Source organism: Notothenia rossii (genome assembly GCF_949606895.1).
Source record: "Notothenia rossii genome assembly, chromosome: 5".
NCBI lineage: Eukaryota > Metazoa > Chordata > Actinopteri > Perciformes > Nototheniidae > Notothenia > Notothenia rossii.
In genome coordinates, this window is record NC_136903.1 from 34,100,009 (window position 1) to 34,110,921 (window position 10,913).

General features: G+C 40.6%; 1 protein-coding gene across 2 annotated transcripts in view; it reads right to left on the reverse strand.

Moving 5' to 3' along the window:
- Positions 1-10,913, reverse strand: part of LOC307041714 (transcriptional enhancer factor TEF-1-like) — a 61,626-nt gene that overhangs the window by 18,210 nt on the left and 32,503 nt on the right. For both annotated transcript variants that reach the window (XM_079685201.1, XM_079685200.1), the window contains 2 exons: positions 9,855-9,917; positions 1,352-1,483 (listed from right to left, as the gene is read on the reverse strand). In XM_079685201.1, coding sequence (XP_079541327.1) covers positions 1,352-1,483; positions 9,855-9,917 — 195 coding nt within the window. The remainder of the gene's footprint in view (positions 1-1,351; positions 1,484-9,854; positions 9,918-10,913) is intronic.

Consider the following 10,913-nt stretch of genomic DNA (forward strand, 5'->3'; position numbering starts at 1 on the left):
GCTGGCCTGAGGAATCTTTTTTTTTATGTATGTATTGTGAACGCAACGCTGCACAAATGTGGGTCAGACTCTGCCTCACAGAGGGTGACTGGCTGTCTACATGATGTGGCCTGCCGACATGGCCACTTTCATACAGATCATACACTAATGCCCTCGATTGGTCTCTGTGTGTCATTCAAGGTCGGGAGGGTGTGTATGTGTGGCGCTAGCGAGCGAGAGAGAAAGCGCGCGTACCGGTTACGTGTAGTGTTGTTGTTAGCATCTGGTGCTAGCTAGCTGCGCTAACGGATATAATGAGCTGTCAACAAGGTGGAGGAGAGTCCTCTCCTGTCAGACTGAGAGACTGATAACTACAGCTCAGGTGAGGTAAAGGACTCTGAGTGTTTAGATAGTTAACTTAGTCTAAGTTCTCAGTGGGTCTCAAATGGTTTGGTCACCATTTATGTAAACACATATTTCCATTTGAAGGGGGAATGATTAGTAAAATATGCATGAATAATAGATAAAAAAAGGTAAGATAAACTTTAAAAACTTGTTGAGAGCTAAAACTAGTCTCTGCTGCTGCCTCAAAGAGGAGCATGGGGGAGAGGGGGGAGACGGGTGAGGCTGGTTCAGGTGCCCAGACACTCTCACAACTATAAATGAACCAAAAACGAATAAATAAACAAGTTAGAATTTTTTTTCATATTGGGTATGGTATGTTATTGGTTATGGCCATGTTCTTATGATGTTATGATTATTTAAATGTATACAGTTCTGTTTCATATGGGTTTAGTCTCTCTTTATTTCCCCCTCAAAGTACACCAGATTGATGCATTTAAGTCCAACATTTTAAAAAACCGGGGGAGCATGCCCCCGGACCCCCCTAGAGGATTTGAGGTCCACCTCCACTTAAAATATGTTCACATGGATAGCTTCCTAAATAGATTTGCACTTTAAAAAAAAAATAGTATCCCATGTCCATATGTTTATTCTGGGGTAGTAGATTTAAAGTTTATGGCTATCACTATGGGCAGCAACGCTGTAAATATTTACAAATAAATCCAGGAAAATGGCACAAAAGAAAACTGGTAGTGGCCTGGCTGGGTGTATAATTCCCGGCCTGACTTATTGTCCCAGTCCGGCCCTGTGTGTGTGTGTGTGTGTGTGTGTGTGTGTGTGTGTGTGTGTGTGTGTGTGTGTGTGTGTGTGTGTGTGTGTGTGTGTGTGTGTGTGTGTGTGTGTGTGTGTGTGTGTGTGTGTGTGTGTGTGTGTGTGTGTGTGTGTGTGTATGTGTGAATGTGTGTGTGTGTGTGTGTGTGTGTGTGTGTGTGTGTGTGTGTGTGTGTGTGTGTGTGTGTGTGTGTGTTACCTGTGCGTTGCTGGGGAAGCTGGCCCGTACGATCCCAGGCAGGAGCTTGCTGTGTATGGCGGTGGCTGAGACGATCTGAGCCGAAGACATGGAGGAGATGCTCTGCAGCGCCTTCTCCTTGGCATTCTGGTCCTGCGTGGTGATTGACATCATCAGCATCAATATTATCATCATTATCATCATCATGAAGATAGTTTACATTCTGAACCCACACACTACACACCCAACCACAACAACTTCTGTCAACCAGTGCAACAGTAAATCTCATTTATATATTTGTAATACCTTTTGGACAACAGTGGAATATCTTTTCGGTTTCGGAAATATGTGTTCAGCAACTTTCAGCAACTTTAAAATCTAAGCTATAGCCCTGGGAATTATTGTGTATATATATTTATATTATATATATATATATATATTTCACATGTTTCTTTTTGTATTAATTTATAGTCCAATATTAAAGTGTTATATTTCTATTTAGTGCCTCTTCTGTGACATGCCTCCATGCTTCAATGTTCAAAAAGGTCTTTATTTTTCTCATACTGCCTGTGCTGCAGCACCTCTTTTCACCCTCGGTCTGAAACCAGAGCCCAGTCTGCTCTGATTGGTTAGCTGGCCGGCTCTGTTATGAATATGATATGGCGTTCCACTAAAGTTGAAGAATCTTGTTTAATTTGGCATATTACTCTCAATGAATATAAGAAAGCACTGCGTAAAGCGAGAGCAGCCTACTACTCTTCATTAATAGATGAGAATAAGAATAATGCAAGATTTCTTTTCAGCACTGTAGCCAGGCTGACAGAGAGCCACAGCTCGACTGAGCCTTCTATTCCCATAGCACTCAGTATTAATGATTTTATGTGCTTTTTTAACGATAAAATTGTTACTCTTAGAAACAAAATCAATGACCTCTTTCCTTTGACCAGTATAGTATTATCAACAGCTCCCGGAAACGTAAGTTATAATATTACACTAGATAGTAAACTAGAATGCTTTTCAGCCATAAACCTTGAACAATTAAATTAAATGATTCTTTCTTAAACCATCAACGTGTATCTTAGATCCGATTCCAACCAAGCTATTAAAGGAAGTTTTTCCATTAATTAGCACTTCTTTATTAAATATTATGAATATGTCTTTATTATCAGGCTATGTTCCACAATCATTTAAAGTAGCAGTGATAAAACCGCTTCTTAAAAAGCACAACCTCGATCCATTTCTAATCTTCTATTCCTCTCAAGAATTATTGAGAAAGCAGTCGCAAAATATTACATTGCTTTTAGCTGACGCTTTTATCCAAAGCGACTTACAATAAGTACATTTGACCAAGAAGATACAAACTTGAATAAAACAGAATCATATAAGTACATCAGGTTTCATAGAGCCAAAACATTTCAAGTGCTACTCAACTGGCTTTAGATAAGCCAGTCCTTTGTTAGTATATAAGTGCTTTGTTAGTAATTGTATTGCTCGAAGTGGAGTCGAAAGTCTGCTGTCTTGATGTCAATGTGGAGCTCATTCCAACATTTTGGAGCCAGGATAGCAAACCCACGTGTTTTTGCTGATGGGAACTTGGGTCACCCTCGCAGTGCGGGTCCAGCGAGCCGTTTGGCTGATGCAGAGCGGAGTGCACGTGCTGGGGTGTACGGTTTAACCATGTCCTGGATGTAGGAAGGGCCAGATCCATTCACAGCATGTTAAGCAAGTACCAGTGTCTTGAAGTGGATTCTAGCAGTTACTGGAAGCCAGTGAAGGGAGCGGAGGAGCGGCGTGGTGTGGGAGAATTTAGGAAGGTTGAAGACCAGACGAGCCGCTGCAATCTGGATGAGCTGCAGAGGTCGGAAGGCACATGCAGGTAGACCAGCCAGGAGGGAGTTGCAGTAGTCTAGGCGTGAGATGACGAGAGCCTGGGCCAGAAGTTGCGTCGCTTTCTGGGTTAGGAGGGGACGTATCCTCCTGATGTTGTAAAAAGTGTATCTGCAGCAGCGGGCTATAGCAGCGATGTTGTGTGATCACAGTTGTGTGATTACTTAAAAAACAATGATTTATTTGAAGATTTTCAGTCTGGCTTTAGAACACAACATAGCACAGAGACAGCTCTGGTTAAAGTCACAAATGACATTCTAATAGCCTCAGACAAAGGACTTGTCTCTATTATTGTCTTGCTCGATCTTAGTGCTGCATTTGATACTATCGACCATGATATCCTATTGCAAAGACTAGAGCACTTAGTTGGCATACAGGGAACTGCTTTAGGCTGGTTTAGGTCCTATTTGTCTGAACGCTCTCAGTTTGTACGTGTCAACGATGAATCTTCTATGCAAACCAAAGTTAGCCATGGAGTGCCACAGGGCTCAGTGCTCTGACCTATTTTGTTCACATTATATATGCTTCCGCTAGGCAATATTATAAGGAATCATTCTGTACATTTTCATTGTTATGCGGATGATACTCAACTATATTTATCCATCAAGCCTGATGAAATTAATCATCTAAATAAAATTCAAGACCGCCTCAAGGACTTAAAAACATGGATGACTTTAAACTTTTTGATGTTAAACATGGCCAAAAGTTATTGTTCTCGGCCAAAAGCAAAAACAAATTATCTAAAGATATACCAACTATGGATGGCTTTAATTTGGCCTCCAGTGAGATTGTAAGGAATCTTGGTGTTATATTTGATCAGGATTTATCCTTTAACGCCCACATAAAATCTATCTCAAGGACCGCCTACTTCCATCTACGCAACATTGCCAAAATTAGGCATATCTTGCCTCAAAACGATGCAGAGAAACTAGTCAATGCATTTGTTACTTCTCGGCTGGATTATTGTAACTCTTTATTATCAGGGTGTACCAAGAAGTCAGTTTAGTCGCTTCAGCTGATTCAAAATGCTGCAGCTCGTGTACTAACTAGAGTTAGGAAAAGGGACCACATTACTCCTGTTCTGGCTGCCTTACACTGGCTCCCTATAGAACACAGGATAGAATTTAAAATTCTTCTTCTCGCCTACAAAGCCCTTAATGGGCAGGCGCCATCTTACCTTAAAGAACTCATTATACCCTACTGTCCTACTAGGGCATTGCGTTCCAAGAATGCAGGGTTGTTGGTTGTTCCTAGAGTCTCTAAAAGTACAATGGGAGCCAGAGCCTTTTCTTATCAAGCTCCACTTTTGTGGAATCAGCTTCCAGTTTGTGTTCGGGCGGCAGACACCCTATCCGTTTTTAAGAGTGCGCTTAAGACCTTCCTTTTTGATAAAGCTTATAGTTAGGACTGATTAGATTCAGCCCCTAGTTTTGCTACTATAGGCTTAGTTTGTCGGGGGACATCTTACTTCTTCCTTCTCTCTGTCTATACCTGTGTACTCTCATGTTCCGAATAACCCAGCTTCCCCCAAATTTCTTTTTGGTGTCTATCTACGGCGGGATCTTGAGTCGTGACTGATCCTGTTGCTGCGGTCCTGAGTCCTGGATCGCGAGCCCTGGATCCTGAGACGTGACTGATCCTGTTGCTCTGGTCCTGACTCCTGGATCGCGAGCCCTGGATCCTGAGCCGTGGCTGTGCCTGTTGCTGTGGTCCTGAGTCCTGGATCGCGAGCCCTGGATCCTGAGTCGTGGCTGTGCCTGTTGCTGTGGTCCTGAGTCCCGGATCGCAAGCCCTAGATCCTGAGTCCTGCATCCTGAGTCCTGGATTTTGAGTCGTGGCTGAACCTGTCTGCCTGACTCTCATCATACTTCTTCCCTGATGGCTCCCACAGGATTTTTGACATCCTCGTGGATTAATCTTCTTATTATAGACACATGCATTTCCAAACATTTGGACAATCTATGTTGTAAATGTATTATCTTTTCAATTTACACACGGCATCTATTGCACGTCTGTCCGTCCTGGGAGAGGGGTCCCTCCTCTGTTGCTCTCCCTGAGGTTTCTCCCATGTTCCCCTTTAAACTGTGGAGTTTTTCTCTGGAAGTTTTTCCTTGTACGAGGTGAGGGTCGTATTGTCATACTGATATTCTGTACAAACTGTGAAGTCCACTGAAACAAATGTAACATTTGTGATATTGGGCTATATAAATAAACATTGATTGATTGATTGATCGGTCAAACGCTTAGAGCTGTCCCGCCCCTTTTTTTTTATTTCTTTTTTTATTTTGATATACTTTATTAATCCCCATGGGGAAATTGTTTCTCTGCTTTTGACCCATGCTAGTGTTAGGAGCAGTGTGCTGCCATTTTAAACTGCGCCCGGGGAGCAGTGTAGGGAACGGTACCTTGCTCAGGGACACCTCGGTAGCACTTGGTCTTGCCGGGACTTGAACTGGTGACTTTCCAGTTGCCAAGCCAAGTCCCTATCGACTTCGCCACCACCGCCCCTTAGCTAACATGTACAATGTTTTGGAGTGCTACCCCATTTAGGATTTTAGCCTTCACTGACCATAGAATTGCACACAAACATATAACATATTACAGTAAAGGAGAAACCCCAAAAAGCTAAATGGGGCCTCTTCAATGTAATTCAAACACAATAAGGTTGTAATCCCAATTTTATCAAATGTTATCAATTCACAATTATTTTTATTTGAATTTCTATAACAAGCTTGATCTAGAGATAACATGCTTTAAATATACAGTTGTGTATGATACATTTGTATTCTGCTACATTGCACTTTTGCTATTGTATCCTTTTTTTATCTTTTGTCCTGCATTGCAACTGTGTTATAACCTTCATCACCATCATCATGAACACACTTTACATTCTGGCCCAATACATTCAAGTGAATCATAAATTATTACATTGAAAAGCTATAGAAACAAAGGCCTGGGGGTAAAATAATGATTGTCATATTCCTCCTAGTTGACATTATCTGAATGGTTGGTATCAGATTGGCGCCTCCTGCATCTTTTGATTATGCAAATTGTCTAACTGAAATGTGAGTAAACTGGCTGCCAAAAATGGAGCGGTACCATAGCACAACACTGGGAAAAGTAGCATGGGCACCTAGATATTTGTCACTTTGGACATTTAAATGGAACTCAAGATCTAAAAACTACTTTTCAGACAATAAACAACTGCTAAAAAAAGAGGAAATCTCCATAAATACTATTACTATTTACAAGGTCCAGTAACCTGTTTGTCATTATGTAGAATTGAAGCCTTTCAAGCACCAAGAGGCTCTACTGGAAGTGGCTCACACCGGGTGAAAGAGTTTGACCTTGTTTTGCTTTTCTAACCACAGCAAAATCAAACACTAATAAGTGTCCAAACATGTGTATCCATGTCTAAAGCCCACGTTTTGCTTTAAACAGTCTCCCAGTGATGAAGCAGGGGATTGATGTTGTATACCTTCCTCGATGTGTGTGTGTTTGTGTGTGGTGGTCTGGCTTGTGGACGGGGAAGGAAGTCATAGCAACAACAGTGTAGAGCGTTGAGCAAAAGAAGGGGGGGGGGGCTGCTGCCTTAGGGTGAAAAGCTCCACACCGAACATTTACACTAAGTCCTCATGTGTAAACGTGAAAATGCTATCATTGTGCCACCGGAACGCACCGAAATGATGACCCAGGACTTTATATTCTGCAGAAAAATAATATGTTTGGGTTGCATACAAAATGAAAAATAATTGTTGATCTCGATGTCGTTGTACACTTGCCTATTGTTCAAGAAGCGTTGCAGCTGTTCCCAGCGTATAAATAACTTTTACATTTGCAGTAGAGCAGACAAATCTCCACAAAGAGATGAAGATTTAACACCCAGAAGTGACTGTAATATCGATACAAATGAAAATAATTACATTATTTGCTGAAAAGGCTTGAATATATATCTCCATGGCAATATGTTTTGTCTAAAATTGTTTGTTTTCTTCAACATGGTCACATAGTTTAGGTTTACAACAGCGGTTGAACTGCACACTTTGGTATGTTGCTACAATAGGCCCTGGTTACCGGCCTAGTGACCGGATATCTCCGTCACCAAAGCAAAATAATATGAAGTAAAAACATTTGATGTGTGTACTTTGTTGTTACAATGTAGCACCCTGCTGTCATTTTTAGCTGATTTATGAAACTAAGCATTGCGTGAACAGCACTGCGCTCTGAACGCTGGCTCTGCACATCTCAGAGTGGAGGAGCTTTTTGTAGTCAAAAGCAGCTGTGGGCAGCAGATACTGTAAGAATCACCCACCCTCATTTATAGATCACTGCAGACCTGTTAACAGACTTTCCTATTCTGGCTGGAGACCCTTCAAAACGAGCAGTAAATGTGCATCCCTGACCACTGTGGTAATGTATGATTTAAATAAAAACTAGGTCACATGCATTAATGATGTTTTTCTTTATAAAACATTTTTTATCAATTATTTACAAGCTTAATAATGAACAAAGATAATATTGAACATTTGTCCACTAAATGGAAATCGTCCAGGTCAGGTTGACTGGCACGTAACACTGGTGTCCTCTTTGCAACATCTGAACTCTTTGCAACATGGAGCTCTGATCAGAAAACAGCTGAATGAAATGGAATTAGAGGCGCCGCAATAGCTGAAGAATCACTAATTGGCAGCTTCACTCAAGTTAATTGGCACTGAGAGAAATCTCTCTTCCTAGGGGAGGTAATAACATTATAGGAGGTACTGAGATGGGAATCATGCTGGATTTTCATATTAAATACAGCAACCATATGGGTTTGATAACATCTTTGACCTGGACTTATTTCTTTTAAACCACCAACCCATGTGTTTTGGCTTTAATGGGAAATCTAACAGTGGGGAAGGCTCTTACATCAGGTTCAAACCATCAGTGTATACAGCATCTGTAATTATACACTGTATAGTCTATAGTGCATTCCATTTCTATCAATCTTATAAGTTATATACCAAAATAAACGAATGGTGTTGGTCTACATTTTCCCTATTGCCAAAAAAGACCAAAAGCAAAAATGTTTTAGCAATTCTCTCCGCTTTTCTCTCAGCTCTCAACCGAAACATTTGTATTTTGAGACGTGGGTGAATACACTTTGATGCTCTATTTAGTATTTGGGCCAGTATTTATGTGAACCAGTCAAAATGAACTACAATGTGTGGCTCATTTATATATTTCTAATCATTTTTGGATTAAATTGGAACTCTAAGACCGAGAAATACGACATTTCAGACTGTGATATATTCACAATACCTGTTCCAAGGATCAATTCATCGTTGGTTTTGGTCGTGTCATTGGATTGGCTGACAACATGAAATGATGATTTGCATGAGGATGCATGTTTCATGATCTTTTAACAAAAATGCCAAATGTTTCCTGACGATGCCTCTTAAATTGTAAGAATTACATTTCTCTACATTTTATATAGTCAAAAATGGAATTTGGACAATGTGTTGGACAAAAGTAGCAATTTTAAATCCAAGCCCTTGCTCTGGGAAATTATTATATAAAAAATCCACTGATGATTGGTAGTGGAAATATGAATTAGCTGCAAGTATAATGATATATCTATAATTAAAAAATATATGATTAGCACTGAGTGCCTAGAAGCATATCCCTCACATCAGCCAACATACTTCAAACCCATTTAACAAGGTGACCCCCATTTGATCAAATACAACAACAAGCTAGCTCATACATTTGTTATATATACTGTAAATAAACAGTAGTGTATAAAGATACATGTGTATTCTGCTAGATTGCACTTTTTAGCTGCCAATTCAAATGTTCTATACCATAACGTATTTATGTAAACACTTCAGTAAATTAGAATTATATGGATTTTAATAACCCATTTTAATTAAGCATCTCTTGTTTATGTTTTGACCGCAAACATCAATTCAGCTCTCATTTTGATTCCATTTTGAGTTCGGAAAACAAGCGCTTCTTTGTTGCTTTACACAAAGTTAATTACGACCATCAGCAAGCAAGAAAAATAAAGAAGGGAGATAGGGAAGAGGAGACACAAGGGGTGAGGGATTAATAGACTGAAAGGAAGGAGGAGGAAGGGGAAGGGAAGAGGAGAGAAACAGATGAATGAATGCATGGATATAGGAGAATGACAGGAAGAATAAGAGGAGGAGGAGGAGGAGGAGGAGACAACATTAACAGCCTAATGAGATACCTAGGATACCGGAGTCACTGTGAGAGCAAACATCCAGCCACAGCAAGTATGTTAACAAGCAGGACACACACACTGAATCCAGGTTCATAATGAGTCCTACGCTCCAGAAAATCCTACATGTTTTCATTTCTCTGTCATTCTGTAATTTAAACACTAATGCAGCGTTTTTGAACTGCATTTCCCAGCAACCACTTGTTTATCAGTGTTCGGTTTCTGATACAGCAGTTTCATTTCTGTAGGTGCTGCTTTTTTTCTGTCTGGTAATCCGTAATGGTCATTAGTGCTATTACTCACTATCAGGTACATATATTAAAGGGTGAAACAAATACACATCACTTCCTTTGCACCAGAGGATTTTTCACAACCAAACTGAGTTTAGACGGGATGCATTTATTCCCCACTTACCTTTAGTTTGGATTGAAACTCCCTGGATTTTCTTCTGGCTAAAACCTGGATGTGACTGGATACCTGAAGAGGAGAGGAGAGGAGAGGAGAGGAGAGGAGAGGAGAGGAGAGGAGAGGAGAGGAGAGGACAGGACAGGACAGGACAGGACAGGAGAGGGGAGGAGTGGAGAGGACAGAGGAGAGGAGAGGAGATGAGAGGAGAGGAAAGGACAGAGGAGAGGAGAGGAAAGGACAGAGGAGAGGGGAGGGTAGGAGAGGAGAGGTTAAAAGGAAAGGGGGGTTGGAGGGTAGAAAAGAGAGGAGGAAGGACCAAACAGTGAGTTGCCATGGTTATGAAAGGACTATTGCCGCGCTAGAAAGGTACACACACACACACACACACACACACACACACACACACACACACACACACACACACACACACACACACACACACACACACACACACACACCCTACTCCCCTGACAACAGTGAATAGACCAATCTATGCCCATCTTTTGAGAGCAAAAAGACACCTGGGAACACAACACTAAGATATTACACTACATGCAGATGTTCCCCTTTATGGTCGGTCAAAAAACTGAAACAAATGTTTATCAGAGTGTAAAATGTACTCTTTTAATGAAATATGCTATTGAAAAGCACAGAGGCCCTCCAAATGACATCTGTTGTTATAGTTACACATGACCATAAGAATTAACTAGTCCAAAGAAATAAATAAAAACATAATGTCAACATATACATGGTGGCTGTTGGCTAAGGCTCCAACACCAGATCCACTCAGTGAAAGTGCCTCTTCTTAGAAGGTAATGTAATCATATGTCATTTGCTGTGCTTATATTGCGGCTTACGTTGCATTAATATATCTATAAAATTAAACATTCACATGCATTACCGTTGATATGTACAGTATATATTAACTGTTTATTTTCTATTTTATTTCACATTTAACTGCATGTAAATAGGGCATTGCAGATGAAAACAACATTGTCCAAATTGGGATCTATGTAGTAAATCTGTCACAATCCTAATGTCATGGTTGACAATGATATATTTTGT